At 29.6% G+C, this 25,426-nt stretch overlaps 1 protein-coding gene across 3 annotated transcripts in view; it reads left to right on the forward strand.

Moving 5' to 3' along the window:
* LOC128388930 (protein turtle homolog B-like) overlaps positions 1-25,426 on the forward strand; it is an 81,639-nt gene that overhangs the window by 42,067 nt on the left and 14,146 nt on the right. For all 3 annotated transcript variants that reach the window (XR_008325375.1, XM_053348402.1, XM_053348401.1), the window contains exons 4-5: positions 19,320-19,616; positions 20,493-21,521. Coding sequence is in view for 2 of the 3 variants with exons in the window: in XM_053348402.1 (XP_053204377.1) it covers positions 19,320-19,616; positions 20,493-21,521 (1,326 nt within the window). In the remaining variant the exon portion in view is untranslated. The remainder of the gene's footprint in view (positions 1-19,319; positions 19,617-20,492; positions 21,522-25,426) is intronic.

The raw sequence follows: 25,426 nt of genomic DNA on the forward strand, positions 1-25,426 counted from the left end.
GATTATCACTCAAGTTGATTACTCTCACAAATAATGGATGAAGATAAATTTAATTTAACTGCATTAACCAGATTAACCAAGCAATCGAGATGATTAAATCTTAAACAATTTAAATCAACTAAATTGATTCGCATTTTAATTTTCTGATTATCTTTATATACACAATACAAATGAATGAGTAAAATAATAAAAAAAAACAAACTTCATCTCTAATTAATCACTTAAGCTAAACAACAACATTTATAATTCACTAATTGTTACAATTGTGATCACTTAGTTATGCTTAATTATCCCTTCATTTTAATACAATAATCAGATGATTTTGATTGTTATTATTCAAGGAAACACACTGAAAGTAAGTCATTAGTTAATTGTTTGATATTAACCAGGATTATAATACACATACATATAAGAGATACAATTTGATTTGTTCAAAGATAATGTTTTGTGTTTATAATGATCAATGAATCAACTACATGTATCATTTAGTTGATTTTCAATGATTAATCAATAATAATTTATATCCAATTGTTATCCATGAATAAGGATCAGTACCCAATGAGATTTAATCATTGACTCTCGTGCTCTTCATGCAAACTCATTTCCGAACCTCATCTTTATCATTTATCCGATATTCATTTTTACTCCTCATCTTTAGCCTATTTAGATCATTATGATTTTCCACCCCACCCTCACTCTATCATCTGCTCGTTTTCCTCCTTCATCTTCCTCTCTGAGTCATCTATCTCTTCCTGTCTTCCTCATACTCTCTCTCTCTCTCTCTCTCTTTCTCTCTCTGGACATTTCTCTCTCGATTTTGTTTATTAGGAAATTACTTTTAGGTAACCTTGAGTTACTCTGTTATTCCCTCGGTGACCCTCACAGATACTTTACCCTCTTTCCACCCTCATCGAGCCCTCCCCACCCACCTCTCATATAATAATGACTTGTATTGTATTCTAGATGGACTTTTATACTTCCCTTTACAATGTTGATAATTTTGTTTCTGTTTCTCTTTTTTTTTTGTTTCTGTCATCATCATGGAAGCTTAATAATCAATGAGTAAACCTTTCGGTGTTGATCTACTCCCTGAATCGAGACCATTTTCAGAATCATTTTATTTCCCTTCTCATCATCATCTTGTGTTTTTCTCTGGCCTTTTTTTTTCGTCCTCGAAAACATTATCATCCTCTGTCCACACAATGTTCACCCTCAATGTATACACACACAACCTTAGTAGATGGTCAGTCTCTAATTTCATATTTCATGGTCATCGACCGCATCATTTACAGTTCATTTGCTGATCACTCGCCAGTGAACAAAGATCACTTTCTGTACTTTTTTTGCTTCTCGAACTCAGATTGATGTTATTTTTTCATCTCCCTCTCCCTCTCTCTGGCCCATTCTACTACCCACTCCCCCTCCCACTCCCGTTCTCACCCCACATCATCATGAACATTATCATCATTCCTTATTTTAACTACCTTTAGTTTAGTATTATGGTTTATATTAACTGTCTCTTTCATCTTGCTGGGAAAAGACGAAAATTGATAAAGAAAAAGCTTCGAAAACAATAAAACTTATTATCTTCATGATGATAATGATGATGTTAATCATCATGATTATCTGGACAACCTCCTACAGTGATTATCACCAATTCACATTCATTAGTTAATAATAACAATCTAATCTGATGAAGCTTAACAATTCATGTCCATTTATCCCCTTAAGATAATTAGATGATCTTAATCAATTTTATCAACCTTCACAATCAGATAAACTAATTGCTGAAACAACACAACAACCCATAGACTCACAACAACAACAACAATACAATGTAAACACACCAAATATCAATGTAATTGTTTTTATCCTTTGAACTTTCACCATGAAAAAAAAGTAGTAAAAAAAACTTTTCATGCATCTAAAGTTCAATATAAATCACTCACTCAGAATCAGATGATTTCTGTAAGATAAAAAGTTGATCAGGAAAAGTTCAGTTATCCTATTTGTTGTTTATCATGTAACTAAACTTTTTTTTTCTTGCTTCTTGTTTCTCTTTCCTTTCATGACGGTGGGAAAAGTTTCCCCACTCCCAGCACATCCAAACTAATATACACCTTGTTATGTTATCGTTTATCATGAACAGAACCAAGGAAAAAAAAGGTTTAGATTGATGAAACCAATGATTCCAATCATGTTTCATGAGTTTCTCTCATTCTTATATCATGTTTATCATGTTCATATAAAGATTTCACTTCTTTTCAACATATCACCTTTTTTTTATTATTACATATCACATTTATTATTGTTATTACCATGATGATAAACATGATGATGATGATAATAGTAATAATAATAATAATGATGACATAACTTTGCTCTTGAAACTTTGAACATTGTATCAATCTGATATAACTGTTATTTTCATGATATATAAATACTCCTGATTCATGGTGATGTTTTCAAACAACTCATTGCATTTTCATTGCCTATGTTGATTTACTTCCGTGTTTATTTCATTCATGATGAGGATGAGGATGATCAGAAGAAGATGATTTTCTCTCATCTTCTTTTTTTTATCCAGTTTTCCGTTTACTAATACTATCCCCAGTGGACAATTTATATACAGAATTTTCTTTATATATATGACCCACCCCACCCTCTACTATTCATCTTTTATCTATTCACTCCTACTGTGACTTTCACACCCTGAACTTGTCCTCCTTCAATCTACTCAATCATTGCTCATTTATCCTTGAAATTTCAACCAAACTCATACATGTATTATTATTTTTCACTGAAAAATTCAGTAATCATGGTGATGATAACTTCAATTCAATTCTCTTACTCTCAGAATTTAATTTCTAGCAGCTTAGTTGATAATCTTGAGAATCAAAGTTCAGCATCTTCCTCATGTTTACATGTATTGATACATAAATAAATGAATACTTATCATCTTAATTAATGGTTATCATGATGATGGTTATTAATCAACAAGAAAAAAAAAGATTTCATCTTCATTTGAAGTAATTACTTTTATTTTGTTTGTTAGAAAGTAATTTTATCCTGAAAGCGTTTCATGTAACCATGATGATGAAATATGAACATTGGACTGAATAAGAAAACCATGAAAAACTGAATAAAAGATAAAATTGAATCAGAATGATAATTGTTTCCCTTTGATTGTTGATAATGAATCAGATTCACCATTTACAAGTACATATTAGTTTCATTCATCATATTACCATGGAAACCATTTAGATCAAAGTTCAATTTCCAATGAGATAATCATGTTTATCAGTGGACAATCATGATCAATAATTAACAATCAAAGTATATTGATGAAAACCACCATGTTGATGATACAAACAAATCAATAAGATGATGTTATCTTGGTTTATTCATCAGTTAAGGTGAAATTATATTCCGTTTCTGAATCATAAACTGAATGAAATAACAATCAGAGTAAACAAGTGATGATGACGATGATGATGGTGAAACTGTCACCATGAAAATTCAGTTCGACACGATGTTAGAACTTTTTTCCTTACCTTAATAATAATAATGTGTACAAATTGTATGTATCTAAAGTATTTATTGTTACCATGTTTGTTTTTATCATTTCATGAGGGAAAAGCTGAAAAAAAAAGATTCTGACAAAATTAAGGGTAACATGAAAATCTGTGATAATCCTGAATAAGATGATGATTATGATGATGATTATGATGATGATTATGATGATGATTATGATGATGATGAAAAAAATGAAGATGACATGTAATCCAAACAGTTATTAATATTATTATGATGTGACATTGGATTTACAGCTGATGAAAAAAATAGTTGCTCATAAAAAATATAAAAACTAAAGATAATCATCTTATCATGATGGTGATGAAACAAGTAAAATTTATCATGTTGATAAGAGATGATAATATGAGTTGATGTTGATAGTGGTCAAGGGAATATAATACTTGACAATGACCATTATGATTTCTCATGTAGTAAAATATAATTGAGAGTAAATAAAAGTACATATATTATATAAACCTAAAGTTCAATATGAATACTTATCATGAACTTTTATCTTTACAATGTTCAAGATGAATCTTAATCCTTTGATTTTTTTTGCCTTGGAATTTTCAACAACAATAACATTTCATGGAAACTCATTCTCATTCTGGAGCTAACTTCATGATGAGATTTTCGTATTAAAACAGAGAGAAAGTTGAGTTCCAAAGTAGAGCAATTCTGTCAAAAACAAACCCTTTCGAAACTCTGAATGAGAAAAATAATAGAGGTCAGAAATTGATGGTTACATGATGATGATTCATGGAAAGTTGCGATCGATAAATGGTCAATATTTTTCCATGATAAGAGAATTGTAATTTTATCGATATTTTTATAACGTAGCACTTGGTGGTAGCATTCTGAGTTTAACCCCTTCACACTGGATATTATCATTCATGCAGAATCGAGGGCAATGTTAACATGGAGAAATCTGAAAAAAGGATGAAAATTCTGGTTAAAATAAGGGAAAAAGTTCCTAAAATGTTCAATCTCCTTTTCCAATTCTTTTTCATGATTCAATTCTGATTTACATTTTGATATAATGTTCCATTTATTTGTCACCCATGCTGATTTACATTTCATGTATTCCTATCAATTGATTACAATAATCACCATGATAATATCGAAATGCTAATAGCAATTCAATTCCATTCGATAGATTTTCAAAATTTCCTGATTTTTTCATGATGAAAATTCATCTCTCTCTCTCTTTTTCTTGCTGTTGTAATATTCACATTATTTTGCTAATTTGATTACCTATGGAAATATTTTCCATAAAATAAAATGTTCCAATTGAAACGATTCATTGAATTAAATATGAACAATTTATATTCTAAATCAGTTTCAATTATTATCATGAAAGGAGAAAACATTTACCATGATAATCATGTAAACACGGTTATCATGATCATTCAAAGAGCCTTTTTCAACATTTGATATTTAAACAAATAAATTCACTTGGAACATTTTTACCTGATGAAACCCTTCAGGGTAATCTCAAGGTGACCTCATGAAATTGATACAAATGAGTAATGGAAATTGATCCATTGATCATGAGTGAAATCAAATTGTAATCAACTAATCATTTTGTTTCAAAAATTTCACCAAATGTAATGAAAATACACCATGTTCATGGTGGAAACCATAAAATTCTGATATTTCATACTGAATTTTGATTCCATTCTCAACGTAACATGAGTAACCAATGATTCAGTTTTCCCTGAACTTTCTCTCTCTCTCTCTCTCTCTTTATTCATGATAATTTATTAGAATCTAATCTCTTTAATCCAATTGACTTTAAAAAATATTCATGTCTGATTGTTATTTAATTGACTTTTCTCATGCAAGGTTGACCATCAACACTGTGTCCAGTTGTAAGGATGAATTCATGTTGACCAAAATTATCACTAATTGTTTACAGTTAATCATTATTTTTATCACTTGAAGTAATTAAATTTTTTGTTTAATCATTTTACCTTGAAGCTTGAGTCTTTACCTTCAAGTTTTACTGGTCATCAGTGGTCAGTCAACTTTTCATCAAATATTATTAATAGACTCTTGTGATGGTCAACATTTTTTTAATCTCAATTTTAAATCTAAACTTTTCTATGGATTCAGATTAAGTTATCCGGTTAATTAAATTTCATGCTTGGTCTCAAATCTGTTGGTCAGTCCGTTGATTTAATGAAGATAATTAAAAATGAAAAAATGTCCAACCTTCATTTTCAATCTAATCATTATCATGATCATCATGTTATCGTAATTACTGAATAAATTTGATGAAAATGATCATTTTGAACAAGAAAATCAGCCAAAGAACAGGTATCATGTACATTGTTTCATATTCTCAGGCAATCTAATTGATTCTGAGTGAAAGTTCACCAAAAAATGTTGACTGGAAAATTTTCAGAAAATAGAACAATATTGAAAATAGAATAGAATCAAATTTGTTCTTATCTGATCAGCTGTATGATAAAGGGAATATTATCAATGGTTGATATTTCATCTTTTCGATATTAGATTATCATCATCAACCTCATCATCTTTATTTCATCTTCCTCATCCTTCATTTTTTCCCAAGGAAAAAGTCAACCCAAAGTTTTCTTGTGGATTGAATGAGTGGATGTTGTTGTTGTTGTTGTTGTTGTTGTTGGAAAATAGACAAAAAAATCAGCATCAGTATCAAAAAAGGAAAAAGTAACAAATAATTTGATTTAGTTTCATCTTCCAATCTCATCTTCCTTCTTCCTCTTTCTTTTCTCTCTCCTTTTCCTGTTCATCTCTCTGATTTCTAATGAAATTGAAAAAAACGAAGAAAAATTCTTATATTCTTTTCTTTCAATTCTCTTAACATTTAATCTTTTCTCTACCTGGATTCTAAGCTTATCTTCATCCTCATCACTTTTAATTTCATTTTGCTGAATCACAATTCACTTTCCACAGATTGAGAGAGAGAGAGAGAGAGAGAGAGAGAGAGAGAGAGAGAGAGAATAGAATAAAATTCAACTTCTCTTTTCCTTAGCATCCTCATCTTTTATTTTCCCTTATGATACTTTACCATTTTCCGATCTTATCCCGAACATTATATACACAGACTCTCAATTACAATAGAAACTGGATTATCTTTCAGAATTAACAGAAAGATAAACCAACCAGATTAACTATTTTTTTCCTCCTCATCGAAAGGTAAACAACATCAAATTGACAATAAATAAACATTGAAAATCCAATGGGAGGGTAAATGTTTCTCTATGGAAAACAAAACAGAAAAAAAGTTCTGGAAAACATCATCATGTTACCTGATCCCTTGCTCATTTTTTGTTATTTATCTGCCCCTTGACCTTATGGACATTGAGAATTGATATTACTAATAACGTTTGATTACCTTGATTTGTCCCTTAATCTTTTGCAATTTAATCTAATTGCAATTATTCATCTTCCTCTCTCTCTCTCATTCTCACTCTCAAATTTCACATCATTATTGATTATTATTAATTGACCGATACATTTTTAAATTATCACAAATTACGTTAATTATTCACAATTAATAACTGAAAATTTTTGCTCGATTCACCCTTGAAAATGAATACAAATGTAATTAGTTGAGTTAATTACTCTATTCCAAGTTAATCCTTATCAATATCTACAAAATGATTAAATATTTTACTTTATCTTTTAATCTGAATACAAGGAGAGAGGATATTAAATCAAAGAAAAACAATTAACTTGAAAAACTAAATCAATTAAAGTGTAAAGGTCACTGAACATTTGGTAATCTGATAGGCTACCATTAGGAAAAGCAATACATTGGACTGTACATTAGCCTGGACCTTATGTTGAGCTTTTTTTTTGCACAATTTTGTCCATTCGACTGTTTATCATCCGAATCATCATCACCATGATCATCTATGAAATCGATGAACCATTTACACCATGGATACAGAAAAAAATATATTCCAGCCCCTGTAATGTTATCATCATTTAATTTACCCTAAAATCAACTTTCCACCCTCCAGAATCTCAGGTTTCCCTCATGATGATGATGATTTTCAACTTTTTTCTCTGTGTTAATCTTACCTAATCCTTGAGTAGCTTTTTTTCATTACTAATTCACCAGAGGATTCAGGTTTCACCTTAACTTTTATAATAGTGAAAAAAATTTTCCAAGAAAAAATCAACAACCAACATCAAGAGTGAATTGCAAACAAAACTGTTTACAAAGCATTTTCCAAGATACAATTTGCAAACAAACCAAAAAATCAACAACATTTTGCAACAATCACCTTTCCTCACAATCAACAAATCCACATCCCTAATCCTTTACCTTTTTTTATCACCATAATCATCATCACACAAAACAATTTAAAACTTTTCCTTTTAACAACAACAACAACAACAACAATCATCATCATCATCATCATCATCATCATCAAGGATAATTTCAATTTCCAGAACTGAAATTCAACTGAAAACTTTTTCTTACTTTTGTATTTTTCCTGAAATTACCATGACAATGCTTACTGAATCTTGAAATTTTCTTCATTCCATTTTGCAATCAGTTGAGTATCATGATGATCATGATGAAGATGAAGAGGTCTGAAAAAAAGGTTTCTTTTCAAATCCCATTGCATTTAAATTCTGTAGGAAAAACAACAACAATAACAGAAACTCAAAAGATAAATTCAACTGAAATTAATATCATCAGAATCCATTCTGATATCTAACCCTCTCCGCCTACTGAATTTCACTTCTCATGATTATCCCATGAAAACAAAGTTTATCTTTGAGTTTCCCCTGAAGAAAAAAAATCTGTCACCATATCAACATGATTTTCAACATGATCTTCTTAATCATATATCAATGTTATTATTCAGTTATCATGAATTCATATTATCACTTACATATAATCATCATTAGCATGATAATCTCCCTACGATAAATAATACATAATAAGTAACACTTTTCATTTTTTTACCATGAAAAATAGTCTCAAATTAACAATTTCTAATATCATGGTGGAGATTTTTTTTTTACTCTTCTGAACAAAAAAAAGTTCATTTTCATTATGAACTTTTTTTCACTCTCACTATGATTTCCAAAGGATAAAAGCAAAATTATGTTTCTCTGATCATTTGAGGTTATTTTTTTCACCTTTCACTTTATCATCATGCTTATCATCCTCATCTTCATCTGTAACATGATAATTCAGTTAATGTTTCATTTACTCTCAAGAATACTGTACTGAAATTCTGGTTCAATATGTTGACTGAACCTTCACCATGTTTGTTTCTTGATAATAATTTTCCTCTTATTCACCTTTACCCTGATTATCATGAAATTTTGTCATGATAATGATAAAATAATCAGTTAATATACAAAACAAATTGAATGAATTTTGAGTTTCCATGAAAAAGATGAGAAAATGATTTATTCAATATGATGAAAAGTTTTCAGAAATTGACATTATCTCATTCACCTGATAATCTCAAGTTTAATCATTGAACATCATGATGATGTTAAAATGAGATAATATAAATTAGCAGGATAATTAAGATGATAAATGTTTAAGGAAGATGAAGAAAAAGTTAAATTCAGTTGAAATTGAATTGTACATGGCAAAGGTATCATCTGAATCCAGGGGATTCCAAGTAATAGGATTAAAGTAAAGAAAATTGCTTAAGATTAAGATGATGCTAAGAAAAAGAGTAAAACTTTGAAATCCTCATGAAAGTTGAGAATTGAAAACTATTCATTATCATGAAAATTAACAGAATCTCAATCAGCTGATACAATTTGAAACTTTTACTCTTCTAATGATATCTGATTTTCCGGTTCCAATGTTATATTATTATTTCAATTGTCGACTTGAACTTTTTCTCCCCTGAATTGGTTCAATTTTATATCATGAAACATTAACCAGAATGATAAATGTTACTAATTAATCACCAACATAATTGGTATTATCAATAAGCTCCTTCTTGGTGTTACTTTTGATTGTCTGTGATTAAGGAAACAATTTAAACAATTTGCAAGCAATTTATTAATACAATTTGAAAGATGAAAAAAAAACTTCTCATGATTACCAATGGATGATAATTATTGAATTTAGGTCATGAAACTTTGACACAGTTTAATTTACTAGAAATGATTGACAACAAATCATATATTACATCTATGATTGCCAAGAAAATGGGTGACCTTTTGATGACCAGATGATTATTATTATCAGGTCACTTTACCGAAACTTAATGATAACCTTGTTAATTACATCTTGGTGTTGATTTGTGTCTACGAATCCAACAGCCAATTGACCCACCAGAGTTCATATATTTATCTGGCTAAAGGTCAAATTATTGAGCTTCAATTTATTGCAACAAAAAGTTGATGGTAAACAGTAGTGGTCAGTGGTCAAATTTTCGTTATGGTCATCATTATTATCACTTTTCTCTCTCTCTCTCTCTCGTTTCGCTTACCTGTAATTTCATGTTACATAATTTTTGCTTCTTAGTCTTGATATTCAATGGGAGAGTTAATTGATACCCACCTTGGTAAATTCACTTCTGAACAGGTAAACCATATGAATCTCAATCTTTATGCTCTGTTACCATTTCTTTTTTCATGGTTAATAATCTTAATTGTTGGTAGTTTGATTGAGTTTCCTTTTAATCAATTTGATGAGAAATTAGCAGAAAAACAGAGAAACTGAAAAGATACAAATTCTGATCAAGATGAAGATGATAAATTTCATCTTTATCAAGGTTACCTTTAAGGTAGATTTCATAATGATTATCTCATTCTGATAATCTCTTGATTAGATGAAAATATGATGATTGTAATTTGAGAGCTTTGATTTTGATTAAATTGTTGATTAACATGATGATTGAAGCTTTTAAATGATGAGGATGTAATTACCTCTCCCACTTTAATCTCACCTTTTTGATTGTTCATTGATTGTTAATCGTAATGATAAAAGTTTTATTTTTTGTTTTATATTTTTCTGTATCATGTTAATAATATAATAACAATCAATTTAAATTGTTTATATTTATATATATCAAAAAACCCACGCCTCTAATCATGATTAACTTTAATGACTCTAGCGTGATATCATAATCATGAATCACAATCATTTGTTAATAACAACAATTTACTTTGATTTGATTAATTTTCTCAATGAAATAAAACCAATCAATTGATTGTTCAATTTGTAACTGGATTAGTTTTATCTTATTGTTGTAATAACAATCGGTTAATTGTTTTGGTTAATCATGTTTGATTCTTAGGTTTCTTAGTTATAATGTAAATTACTGTCCATTTAAATTTGATTATCAATCGTAATCAATGTCTAATTTTCCAGGTAACAATTAACTTTTTCATTATAATGCAACAGAAAAATTTGATTACTTTGAGTATTATTATTTTCAATTGTTATCCAATGAACAATCTGATATCATGTTGGTGTTAACGTTTTAATCATATTGTTTGCATGATAATCTCAGGTAAATATACTTATTAAATGTTCAACAAGAAGGAGAAACTTTAAATTGTGATTAACTTTAAGATGAATCATCTGAATAATCAATTACTATCATAATCATCATCATCATGGTCTATGTTTATGTTTAACTGTCAGTTGGTTTTAATGAATTATCATGTTTCAAAAATGGATCCATCATCATGCCCTCAATGTCCCTCCCAGTTTCAGTTTTCATTGATGATGAAATGTTGCTGTTGTTGATGGTGATGGTGATGGTGATTACATGATGAAGATGATGATGAAAAAAATATCAAAGACAGAAAGTGTTCATTAAGTAAACTGTTTACTTTATGTCACTTTAACATTGACTTTTCTTGTGAGTGTGAAGTTTTTTTTTTCATCTGTTTGTTTATTTCGAGTTGTTGGTCTATGGTGATGGTGAAGATAATGATGTTCATGATAATCATAATGATAAAGATGAAGATGAAGATGAAGATGGTTGATAGGAAAAAAAAGGATCATCTTCCTCTTCCATGGGAATCATCAATCATGATCCCAATCATTGGTGAAGATGAACCCAAGAAATAAGAGAAAGACACAAGCAAATCCTTGTTTTCTTACTTGTTATCTTTATCATCCTCATCTTTTATTATCATCATCATGATAATTTCAAGTTACATGTAATTTATATTGGAACCCATTCAAATGCTATTGATAATATCAATCAACAATTAACAAATCGTAACTGTAAATGGTTAATAATATACCAACTTATTGATATGTACTATTATAAATTTGTTTGGTTATATTGTTATTATTATTTTTGTACATTTGTGACACTTTGAAAACTTTTTTTGTTGTTGTTTTCCAAAGTTTAATATGAACGTTAATGTAAACAGGAAACGGAAATGATGATGAAAAGTTATCTTTTTTTTTATAAAAATAATAACATCTCTTTTTGCTTTCAAATTTTTCTATCAGATTTGAAAGCTCAAGGTAACGTAGATACAATGTTTCAACCATGATTTCTGATGATGATTCTGTCCATGATCCAGAACTTTTTTTCAGATACTCTTATATTATCTCATGTTATCCACTTGGACAGAGACAATTTCATCTATAGCTTGAATTTTCAGCGATTCAGTCAACCTTAAGTATCATGAAGATGATGATGATACCTATGAGATGATTATTTGGTGATTGAAAATGATATAAACAAGAGAGAGAGAGAGAGAGAGAGAGAGAGAGAGAGAGAGAGAGAGAGTCAAAAGATTGTCTCTCTTGTATCAATATCTTTATCACCTTATCTCCAATGGACATTGGTCATTTTCCCTAACAACTTAACGTCGTCTTTATCATTATTATCATCATAATTTCCTGATGATAAAAAAAGGTTCATCTTTTGAACTCATCATTGTCAGAATATAACCTTACTCATCTTCATGGATATGATGATGATCTTGAGGAAATTTTTTTCTTTCCATCTTCCTTATATTATTATTATATGGAAACATCAATTTTTGCATCAATCATCCTGAATCTTTTGATATATATTACACAATGTAACAGACTGAAAAAAGTTCAATAACATGATCATGGTGATGATCATGATACAGATGATGATGATGTGAAACAGTTTCAATAGATTATGATAATATTTCAATATAAAGTTTAACCTTTATTTTACTCATCCATTGATCCTTATTTGTTTGATCATTAAATCAATGATGATGATGATGATGATGATATGTTTACATAATAAGATGATGAAAAATCAGTCTAATCATCAATAACTGTACCTGTAAGTATGAGTCATTTGGTGTATAAGTCTCATGAATTTGTCAGTTATCAATTAATTGTAACAAGATAATTTATATATTTGACTAACTTAATTGTGTCATAATTTTTTGCTTCATTTTCTGGACATTTACTGAACTTTGTCTGGTGTGTTTATTATATTATGTTGGGTTAATTGCTCAGACATTATCATAACCCTGAACTACTGGTCAGTTTTTTTTCATCACATATTATTATTGTTGTTTTATTGATTAAATGATAAAAGTAAATTTTTACGATTGTTATCATTATATGAGTTTATTTACCTTGATTGACCATCAGAATTTGTAACATTGTTACAACTCCCACTCAAAGTTAACAATGAACTTGGTTAGCATGATGATTAAGGAATAACGGTTTTATCATCATCTCATCATCATGATAATCATGGGTTTGCAAATGCTACTCTCGATCACAACTACTAACAATTTCCAACTACAAAGTCTCAAGTTGAGTTTCAATCGCCTTACCCTGAAAATTATTACTCTTTATTCAAGTTTATCTCTCTCTCTCTCTCTCTCTCTCTCTCTCTCTCTCGCTCTCTCTCTCTCTCCGATTCTCTCTTTCTCAGCTTTTCATCGTCCTTTTATTTATCCAAATGTCTTTGGGTGAAAAAATAGAGATCACAGAACTTGAGATTCTGAGAAAATCTTATTTCATTCAACTTGAAGAGAAGAAGGGGAAAAGTTGCTCAGATTAACCCATAGAACTTTTATCATCTTGATCATCTTCATCTTCATCTTCATCACAATCAATGATTTTGATTATATGGTCAATCAAAATTGAAGTGGATTGATGATGATCAATACTATTGCTAAAGTAACATCACAATTGATGTTATCGCCTTTTTTCATGTTATCCAATTGTTTTACCTAATCACTTACATCTCATTATCTTGTCTATTATTTTTTGAAACTATTCAGTAACAATCATGATAAAAGTGTGATAATTAGAGTAAATCATCAATAATAACTTGTAAGACGAGAGTGTAAATCAATTGACTAATTACCTTATTATTAATATCATCATGGTGATGTCTTAATGATTGGAAATTATTATTACAATTTGAAAAGGAAGAGAAAGTTTTTTTTCACAAATCATTTGAATCAATCAATTGAAATCATTTACAATCAAAGTAATGAGATAAAAATTTGAAATAATTTACCATGAAGGAAAAAAGTTCCAATACAATTAACTAATTGAATCATGTAATATGTTGACTGAAAATTGTAAGGAAATAAAATAAATCACAATAGTTGATTCCTATTTTTTAGCGATATAATCAATGAGTTTCAGGTCAGTTCTTGGATTTTCATGGGTGGAAATGAAACTGAGAATTGAAGAGGAAGTGGAAATTGTTGAAAACTTTTTTCATCTGATTTTTCAAGTGCATGATAAATGTTATCAGAGAATTGATTCTGATTCCAATAAACTTTCTCTCTCTCTCTCTTTCTCCCACACACTCACATCTTCACGTAAGAATTGAACTTAACAAGAATTGAATCTCAATTGAACATTCTGATCACATCATGATCATCATGTTGTATATATGTAATAATAATAATATTTATCTGAATGCTCATGAGAGATTGTGAAAAGAATGGAAAAGAAAACAATTGGAAAATATTTTGTTCTTTCTCGATCTTCATGTTCTCATATTCTAAGGTATATATTCCTATCAGAATGTATCAGAATTATTGGAAATCCATCAGAATGCATATCAAGTCATCAAAGAATAAAATACAATTTCAAAACATTTTCTCCATGAAAATGTTACTTCATGAGAGATAATCTCTCCCTTTACTCTCTTTACTCTCTTTCCTCTTCCTTTTTTCTGAAATTTTCCCATGAAACAGAACATTAATTGTCTTTACCAGAATTCTGGTTCTTTACTGAATCAAGGTAAATAGAAATATTCATAAATTTTTCTCTTTTAAATCAAATCATCATGAATTTCAATCAAAAAAATGAAACTAATGAATCTTAGCTCCCATCAGCTGATAAATAATCTCCATTATATAATCAATATTTACACCAAAGAATCAGAACTTATTACTTTAACAACCTCCCAGCAACTAATCTTGATTTATCACTGAAATTGAACATAAACATGAAACACTAAGATTTCATCATGATAATAACGATAATACACCTACTAATCATTTCGAGATTTTTTATCACAAATGTTCAGAGGTTCTTGAAAATTTTTTAGAACCAAACAAAAAACATCTCGAACCCATTAGAATCAATCTAGTAAAAATGTAGCGAAAATTATGTTATACTAATTTAATAGAAATGATCATGAAAGCCCCATGAAATTTCATCAATCCGAAGGTGATTTATTTACACTTAGTATTAGAACTTTTTTTTTACTCAGTTCGATAAATGAAAATTCCCTGTAAACTAGTGAGCATACACACATTTATCTCTAGATTTACAATTATCCTAATTGTTGATTAGCTGATTAAATTTACTTCCCACTGTCAACTTTATCCAAAGCATCACAATAAACATCACACACTCCACAACCACCACCACCACCATCATCATCATCAACACCAAGACTCAAACACATGATGATTAACATGATGTTTCATCTTGTTGATGTTGAAACAAAAGTATTAGGAGCAAGTGGATGATTTTGATGATATTATGTTGATCATTTGAAGCGTAATAATATAATTCAGAAGTGGAATTTGTATATCAATCTTACCCACCCCACCCACTTATATATACCATTATTATTACCATGTGGGTGAAAGGTAATGTGTATATATGGAAGGTGGTGAAAAAAAAATATTCAATGAAATTGTTCATTACTATTGGGTGTCATTTAGATGTGTGAATATGTGTCTTGGTGAGTGCATGTGTGTATGTAAGTGTGTATATTTGTGTGTGTGTGTGTGTGTGTTGAGTCTCCCTCTCGGTGGGTCTATCATGGTGGAAATTGGTTAATGATGGATTCAGTGCACGCTCAGGTAACTTGAAATACAAAAGGAAAAAGAGAATAAAAAAAACTTATTCTTTCAACGAAAATATTTTCTCTTCTTTTTTCATCATCTCCTCCTCTTCTTCCTCCTCCTTTTCCTCCTCATTCACCACCACCACCATCACCTTCAATGGTGACATTGTGAATGCAAATTATTAATCTTCGTGTCTACTATCATTATCTTCATTATTTTATCTTCCTCTTTTCATCTAAATAACAGTAACCTTTTTTTTCATATTACTCTCACCATCTTCATCATGTAGCCTCAATATCACCCACCGCCTTCATCATGATAATGATTAGTTCATTTTCATTGTTCTCGAACTTTTCTCTCTCTCTCTCTTCATTTCATGTACATGGTAATTCATTTTATCGGATAATCAGGTTTAGGGTCACTCTTTTAGTCCAGGTTAATGATGATGGTTAATAATTATCATCTACTGACCAATGGTTGATGATTTTTTTTATATCTCTCATTGATGATTATTATTGTTTTAATATCATGATTAACTTGAATTATTGTTAATCATTATTATCATTACATTTTCATGGTGATTGGTCTTGATAATATCAATTGAATGTCCAGTTAATATATTGAAAGTTTTTAAACTTTCGTTGGTCAATTAGTTTTTTTTTAATTTATCACCAAATTACTAATTGTAAGCAATTAACGTTGTGATTATAAATCATAATTAACATGCAAAAAATGGGCTTCAAGTTTAGTGTTAAAAGTGAGTAATAAATTGTCACCTAAATTATTGGGGATTAATTTGTTTCTCGGATTAGAAATCAATTTTAATTCAGTTAACGTAATAATTTCCTTATTCAGTAAATCATGATAACTTTTTTCTTACAAATTTTCCCAATCAATTTTACTGAATTAAATTTATTATTATTCCCATAATCTGACAACTTAAAGTAATAGTTAAATTATTTACACTTAATTACCATGCTAATTGTCACACACATAATTCAGCTTAAATGTTTAACAAGATGATCAGTCAATTGTTCACGTGTTAATGATGAAATATGATGAAATCCTGATTAGTTTTCATGGTAACATCAGAACTTTTTGTTTCCTCATAGATCATCATTGAGAGTTGATGGTCAAACTTTTGTTTCGCATCCAAAACCATTTCTACCTATTCTAATCTAATTGAAGCATATCCAATCATCCTCATCATCTTCATCTCCATCATCTTGTTAGACCTCCCAAAAGTTTATCTTCTCTCTCATCTTATCCCTCCCACTTTTCCTAAACTCTTATATACCTTTTATCCTCCCAATGGATTAGATTGAAACAACAAACATTTCACTTCGTTTGAAGTTTTTTTCGTTGTTGTTGTTGTTGTTATTTTCGTTTTGCTTAAATACCTTAGTAAATCCAATTTACCACGATGCTATCGATGTAACTTACAATCGAGGATGAGGATGAACAATTTCAATCCCTTCTCTCTCTTTCATCTTAGTGAAAGTCAAGAGGGTAAAGGTGAACAGCTTACGGAGAAAAAGATTAACTAGAAACTGGTAGTTTCTCGTTGTTTATAAGGGGTTTTCTCAGTACAAAGAAGAGAAATAGTAGTTTATTATTATTGTTATCGTAGAGGAAACTGAATTGCTTTTTGCCAGAATTTCTTGTTTACATCATCAGTTTTCAGGGTAAAGATGAAGATGATTGTGAGAGAGAAAGAGAATGTATGATAATGATGACAAAAAGCAAAAGAGAGAAGGTGAGAAATAGCATCTTTCTCCTTATATATAAGATTTTCGATTCTCATCATCATCTTCAATCTTCTTCATCTTCATCTCTCTCTCTTTCTCTCCTCTTTCATCTTCTTGATAATCCTTATGTTCACTATAAGAAACTATTGCCTAGTGTTAAGCTTAATACACATACTAATACCTCTTTGGAATACTCACCGAACCTTCATTCTAACTCCCACTTTACTCTGAGCTTCTCAGTAATTGATTACCTTAATCCGATGAGAAAGTAACAACATCTTTCACCTTGATGTATATGAAGACAAACCCTTTTCATCCTCATCCTCATCCTCATCATCTTACTTTCATCTCATGATATTGACTCTCTCTCTCTCTCTCTTTCTCTCTCTTGTCCACTCTGATTGAACTTTTAGCCTTCACTAATTGTAAACAATCAACTAACCATTTTGTCATCCATATCATCATCTTAAGGCATCAATATAATTCTTGGTGTATGAAATTCAGGTCAATGAACATTTCATATCATGTCCATGATAAGTTAATATGTTAAAGGGAGAAAATAAAAATCTCAAAGTAAACAATTTTCCATTGGAATAAACTTGTAATAAGATTTAACTGTTGTTAGTTAATTGTTGTTGATTGTTTGTACTAATATTCTTAAGTTAATATGACAAAGTGACAATTAAATCAACTTACGACCAAGAAAATTAAAAGTTAATCTAATTAAATCCATTTCCGCATTCAGAAATTCAAAGTCAATCAAATTTTTGGTGAAGAAAAGAATGAAAAAAAAAATCAACAAAAACAATCAAATTAAACTTCAATAGTTAATTGCTCTGATTTTATTGATTAAACATTTTTAATTTAGTTGTAAAAATATTTCCATAATCATTTGAATCTACCAAAGCATTAAGATTAATGGTAAACAATTAATTAATTGCTCAACAATGAGTTAGGTGATTAAAGTAAACAACCAAACCCAATATTTTACTCAACTCTATGTTAATTGTTACAATTTAATTATATAAATCATCATTTAAACAACTTAATCAAGATAAACATGATTAGATAAATCATCTTAATCTCAAGTAGATTATTATCAATATTAGTTAACATTGGTGTCTATCTTAATATTGATTAATCGAGAGTAACTTTTTTTACTTTGCTTACCTGTAAATTAGACTTTGACTGATTGTTAACAATTAACGAAACAATTAATTTTTTTTTCATTTTGCTTATCAAATGATCAGAAAGTTAACAAACAATTTAATTACAATCTATACAATAACCAAATGTTAATAGTGATCTGACCTCACCTATTACTAGAGATACATGAAACTGACCTGAAAAAAAAATGATCATTTAAAGTTTTCCTGAAAATCGTATATGAAAATTTATGAGGCGTAACCTTGACCGCCTCCTAAAGGTCAGTCTGATCGCCTTTGACCTCGAATGGTTTTTGTTTGCCCCTCAACAATTTGTACCTACGATTATCTGAAAATAATAGACTGTAACTAAATTGTTACCAAAATGATAATTCATTAATTATTTTTACCACAAAGTGAGAGAGAGAGAGAGAGAGAGAGAGAGAGAGAGATTAATTTTAAATGCAATACAATTTACTAATAAAAAGAGTGACCATTGAATCAAATTAACTAAATGAAAACTTTGTTTTTTTTGTTTCGTCCTTCTTGGTGTCCAAATCTCGCTTGGCCTGAATAGTCCGCCCGCTTTTGGTTAGAATTCAAGGTGATAATAAAGCCTTTTCCTCGGGAAAACCAAGTGAGGTGACCTGTCAAACCGCTGGTTCCCGTCCAGCGCCAACAATTAACTGGTATTTAGGGACAACTCGATTAAAAAAGACACGGGAAAAACATTCTGCCGATGGCAACATAACGACCAGTATACTGACCTTTAAGCCAAGTGCCGATGATACTGGTAAACATTTATTTTGTCGAGCTGAGAATCCATTGATACCTTCAAGTGCTATTGAGGATAGTTGGAAACTGACCATTCACTGTAAGTTACTGGACATTAACTGAATGTTAACTTTGACCTTTCACAAAGAGTTTCGTCTCATCTTCTTTATCATTAACCTTAGAACTTTTCGGAAAAAATTTGCCTTCAAATCGAGTTCACTCACATTCGAAAGTTAATTAGTCATGAATTGATTATGATGATGAAAGTGATTAACTTTATATCTAATTAATTGATCATCATGTTAATTATATTGTTGAGAATGAACTTTTTTTCTCCCTTTACAACTAACGTACTTAGAGTAATCAAATTTAATTGTAAACTGATTAACTGTTAATCACTTTTTCATTTCAACTTTTTTTTTGTTTCAACAAATTTGAATTAGGTAATCAATAACAATTAGCCAATAGTGACATGATCAAATTAACTTTTTATTAACAGTTTTCTTTAATCAACAATTTAATCTTTAAATTTCAATCTTATCCAACACAATTAGGGATAACAATCAGGGTGATAAAGTTAATTCACTAACTAGATTAAGCAAGAGATATATGATGATCCTTTACGTTTATTATTAAATTAACATTAAATTGGCTATTAAATTGTTATCATCATGATCCAAATTAAATGAGCTGGTTATGATTAAGCTAATAATCGTTGTAAAAGAAACTGATTTTTTATCAACAATTTAAAACTGAATTACTTTGTAATCTATCAAATCAGTTTGGAGAAAATGGTTGAGCGGGAAAAAGATTAGTTTAAAATTAGTTCGAGATGATAATTGATTGAAAGGAGAAAATGAAAAAGTTTAAATCGAATTCAAAGTTTCGAATTTGGTCTATCTTTTTTCGAAACATTTTCGAAAGTGTCAAGTTCGATCTGATTGTGTTTTTTTTTCTTTCTATTTGAATGGTAAAGATGTCCCACAATTGTCTCTTCGATTGGGAAATAAACTTCGACATTCGCACATCCAAGCGGGTAACGATGTTTACTTCGAGTGTATCATTAGATCAAATCCAAAAGTTTCCGAGATTCGCTGGTGGTTTGAGGGCAAAGAATTGCATACAAACACCTCAGCGGGAATTATTGTCTCCAATCAATCGTTGGTACTGCAAAAGGTTCAACGTGTCAATCGAGGTAGGTACACATGTACCGCTCTTAACTCGGAGGGAGAGGGTGAATCTAATGCGGTTCACCTTCGGGTACAATTTTCTCCTGTTTGTAAAGAGCGACAGAAAGCCCTTTATGGTGCAGCAAGAATGGAATCGGTTAAAATTAAATGTGACCTGGAAGCCGATCCACCTGATGTAACGTTTGCCTGGTCTTTCAATAATTCAAATGAAAACATTGAACTGACCAATCATTCATCGGACGGTGCCTCATCCATAGTTACCTATGTACCCAAAACGGAATATGATTATGGGACTTTATTTTGTTGGGGCAAAAATTCAGTGGGCTCACAATCGGAGCCCTGTGTGTTCACTGTGATACCCGCTGGTCCACCCGATCCATTGAAAAATTGTTCCCTAGTTAATTCAAGTGAAGATTCACTTCGAGTCGATTGTACCGAAGGTTATGACGGTGGACTCATGCAACATTATATTATGGAAGTTTATGATTCATATTTTCCCGTTGACCTTAAGGCCAACATTTCTACTAACTGGCCTTCATTTACTGCCAAAGGTCTTCCACCAGGTACTCAGTTTACCTTGAAAATTTACTCTGTCAATTCCAAGGGGCAAAGTCAACCAGAAACTCTTTCAGGGACAACCCTTTCTCTTCCCGAATCGGCCAATCGAACCAGTAAAGGTCAAGTTTGGCAGTTGACCGCTTCACCTTTCCTCCTTATCTTAATCACCGTTGTGACCATAATTGTGGTTCTTGCCTTATTGATCATCATGATCCTTAAATTGTGTCCATCATCACCAAGGATACGAAAACATCAAGGTAAAAACTTTCACTAATTAACCAAAATAAAACTTAAAAACTACAAACAATTAACATGAAAAACTCAATCAGAACTCAAATTAAACTCTTAAACTTAAACAGTTGAGTTCCAGTCAATATAATCAAAGTCAATCAAGTTGATTACAATTCAATAGTTAAGATATTAACAATCAGTATCAAGTCAATGGCGATTGTAAATTGTTACAATTATCAATGAATAGATGAAACAATCAAATTCCCATAAATATAATTAACAACAATTACTATTGGATTTAGGTTAGCACACTGATAATATAAATCTATTAATAGCTAATAATTATCCTTGACCAATTGATTTAAATTGTCGATTAATATTACTGATATTACATCAGTAACAATTAACAAAGTAACAGCAATTAATATCCCTTTGAAAAAAAAACTAATCAATATCAATAATATTAATAACCATTAACAATTATCAGTTTAAATGGTAATACAAATTAACCTAATTATTTGTAATCATGATTATTGGTTTCATGTCACAATTGATTATCATTGATTGCTGTTAGTTTGTAAATTGTTGTTTCCAATGATTGGAAAACAATCATTTCAATTTACCTTTTTTGTTGCCTGTTTGAATCAGAATTGATTGAATTGATTCCTCATGGATCTCAGAATATGAATTATACTTTGTTAGATGGAAAAATAGATTATAATGATTCATGATAAATACATGATGATGAATTTCAAGTGAATTTATAGATTGATTGTTGACAAAATTCTGATAAATCTGATTGCTACTCAACTTTATAATCCAATAAATAGAATACCTTTAATCGTGTTAGAATCAAATCCAATTGGGTTAATTGTTGTTCACTTATGATAGATTATGAATACTATGATAACTACTATATGGTAACTGTATCTTTTTTTTTATTACTTGATATGGAAACGGAAGTTACCAACGAAATGAAAACGGAAATAGTGAAAGTTTATCTTAACTTTTCAACTGGAAAAAATTAAATTATAATTATTGCATTGCTGATGATTATGAGGGTGATGATGGTGATGATAGTGTTTGAATAAGAAATTATCATCACCGAAAATAGTTCTTATCATTTTGTTCATTGTCCATGAATCTTGAATGAAGAAGATACTTAAATTTCCGGTTTCATCATCAACATGGAAAAAGTCATGAGACTTTCTTGTTAATTAAACTAAATTTAATCTCTTATCAGTTTAGATTCAGTAATTATAATAATGAATTTTTTTTTCTCCAAATTCGAAGTTTTTTTACTTCAACTATTTTTCATTATTCATTGAAAAATATTCGAAAAGGAAAAAAAGTTCTAATGATTTTTCGAAATTCTCTCTCTCTCTCTCTTTCTCTGTTTCGTTCATTTGGGAGAATCATCCATAAAGAATCTGTAACAATCTCGCCTGAGAATTGAAATACAAAAGAGATGAAGAGAAAAAGTTCAAATATTATCATGATTATATAAAAAAAATTCGATGGAAAGAGGAAAAAAGTTCTAAAACTCTTCTGAACGTTATATATTTCGCCTGAAGGTTTTGATTATTCAGAGAGATGATGATGAGAGAGCTGAACCCTTGATGATGATCATCATTTACATCATATTATGAAAAAAACAACGAGAAAAAAATTATCAAATTCTTAGGGCGGAAAAAGTGTAGGAGGAGAAGGTGGAAAGAGGTTAGATTTGCATCCATTAGGATATATTTATAACATGATATTCAAATTCCCATGGGATGATATTGATGCATGAAACAATCAAATGGAACAAAAAAATCATCATGAGTTTTAACAGGTAACCCAGAAGAGAGAGAGAGAGGTAAAAATCTATGGATATATTTGAACAACAAAGAGAGAAAAAAATTTCAGTTCAGTTGAGTTTTTTCTGTTCTTCATGAATTCTAGTGAAAAATTTATCACCTGAGAAAAAGGAAACAAAGTTTCACCTTTTTTTTCAATGAATTTCAGGGTAAAAGTAAAAAAGTTACATTGAAACTAATGTAGTTCCTTTTATATACATACATGTATCATACAAGATAAATGGTCAAGAATCATGATAATCTTTTGAGCAAATTGAATTTTCCTCAGGTAAAAAAGGGTGTCAAGGTGTCAAGGTAACAGCAAGTAATTGTTGTGTATCTTTACACAACAATTAATCGTAATTGAAATTGATTAATGTTCTTACTAATTGGATATCCAATTGATTATCTAATTTTCATCATTATTCATATTGATTGTTTACTGATTAGTAATTAGACTTTTGTTACAATTGGTTTTCTGTAGTAAAACTTTGATATTACCTTAATGTTACTATGGTGTCATTCACACTGGTGGGTGGTGGTTGTGACTGTGGTGATTGTGGGTTGGTCAGTGTGTCCAGTGAAAATGTTAAAGGTAACACAGATTGAGGTAAATTGAAGTTATAATCACTTTTTCTTTGGGTTAATTTATAATCTTATTCTTACAAAAGGTAAACCAATTGATAACATTGACCCCCTGATGACCACTAGATGTTAAGATAAATTACAAGAAAACACCATGGCATTGTAATGGTCACTCCTCTCTCTCTCTCTTTCACTTACTTAAAGGTCAATCAGGGGGTCAGTTTGTAATAATTCCCATTGCAATGGTCAATTATTTGCTATAATTACTTTTGTTTTTTACTTCATCAGAATTAGTGATTTAAATTGATAAGATTACAAGCAATTAATTAGTCTGATAGATTTGCAAATTTAATCATTAACCATTTATCATCTTGTATTAGTATTTAAATGTATTTCAATCAGTTTATCAGCTGATTAACGATGTAAATCTAATCAGTCAATTGTTACATTTCTTTCAATTATCTTAATTACTTTGATTGTTTTATCGCCATAACATTGATTAAATTGATTTGTAAGTTATAAAGATCAGGTTGATTAGATTAACCATACAATCAACTTGATTATTTGAATAGAAATCAGCTGATTAATCAGTTGAATCAAAATATTAACTGGTTTACATCATAATCTCCCAATGAATTTGATTAACTGAGATTAAGGTTATTAAATTTTCAAATTAACACTTTATTATATTACTCAAAATTAGATTATCATGAATATTAACTGAGAATGGAAAATTTTACATCAGAACTTTTTTTTATCTTTAAATTCTTGAAACTTTTGTATATTAGTAATTCAATTATATTTTAAGAAACTTTTTTAATCATGTACCATGAAATTATCTCCTTAATCACTCAACTCATTTACCTGATGTTTCAGGTGAGAGATAAATATGGAACTCAGAACTTTACCATGAGAGAAAATTTGGAAAAATAAATGAATCAGTTTTATCAGTTTGTCTCAATATTACTTTTACTTTTGCTCCTCGATAGCTTCAGGCTATTTACAGAATAGTTTCAAATCAGAATCATCACAGAATTTTAGACTTTTTAACCATTTATTTTTCATTCTAAAAAGTTATCTAACTCATGATAATAGTTCTGACCAGAATTCTGAATGCATAATCTTATCCAATAGAAGGGTAATAACAATAACAATTATCTGAATAGTTTTCCTGACATTGTTCAATTGAATTGAATACTTTTTTATTATCGTTCATGAACAGTAATCATCATCAATTCAAACATGAAATATCAACAAATTGAAACGTTTCAGCAAAAAAAAACATTAATAACATTTGAATTGATCAAAACGATAAACATGTAACCATTTGAAATTAAGTTTCTTTCATGACAAATTGATTTAATCTTAATTCATCATCTCCTGGTTATTTCATGATGATTATCATGAAATAATATGATAACCATTTTTCTGGCTTGATAAATGATTTATTATTATTCAGATGATAATTTGTACTGTTAATCAATATTGATTTTCATGTTAATTGATTG

Source organism: Panonychus citri, unplaced genomic scaffold, assembly GCF_014898815.1.
Source record: "Panonychus citri isolate SS breed McGregor unplaced genomic scaffold, ASM1489881v1 Contig00104, whole genome shotgun sequence".
In the NCBI taxonomy this organism is placed as follows: Eukaryota; Metazoa; Arthropoda; class Arachnida; order Trombidiformes; family Tetranychidae; genus Panonychus; species Panonychus citri.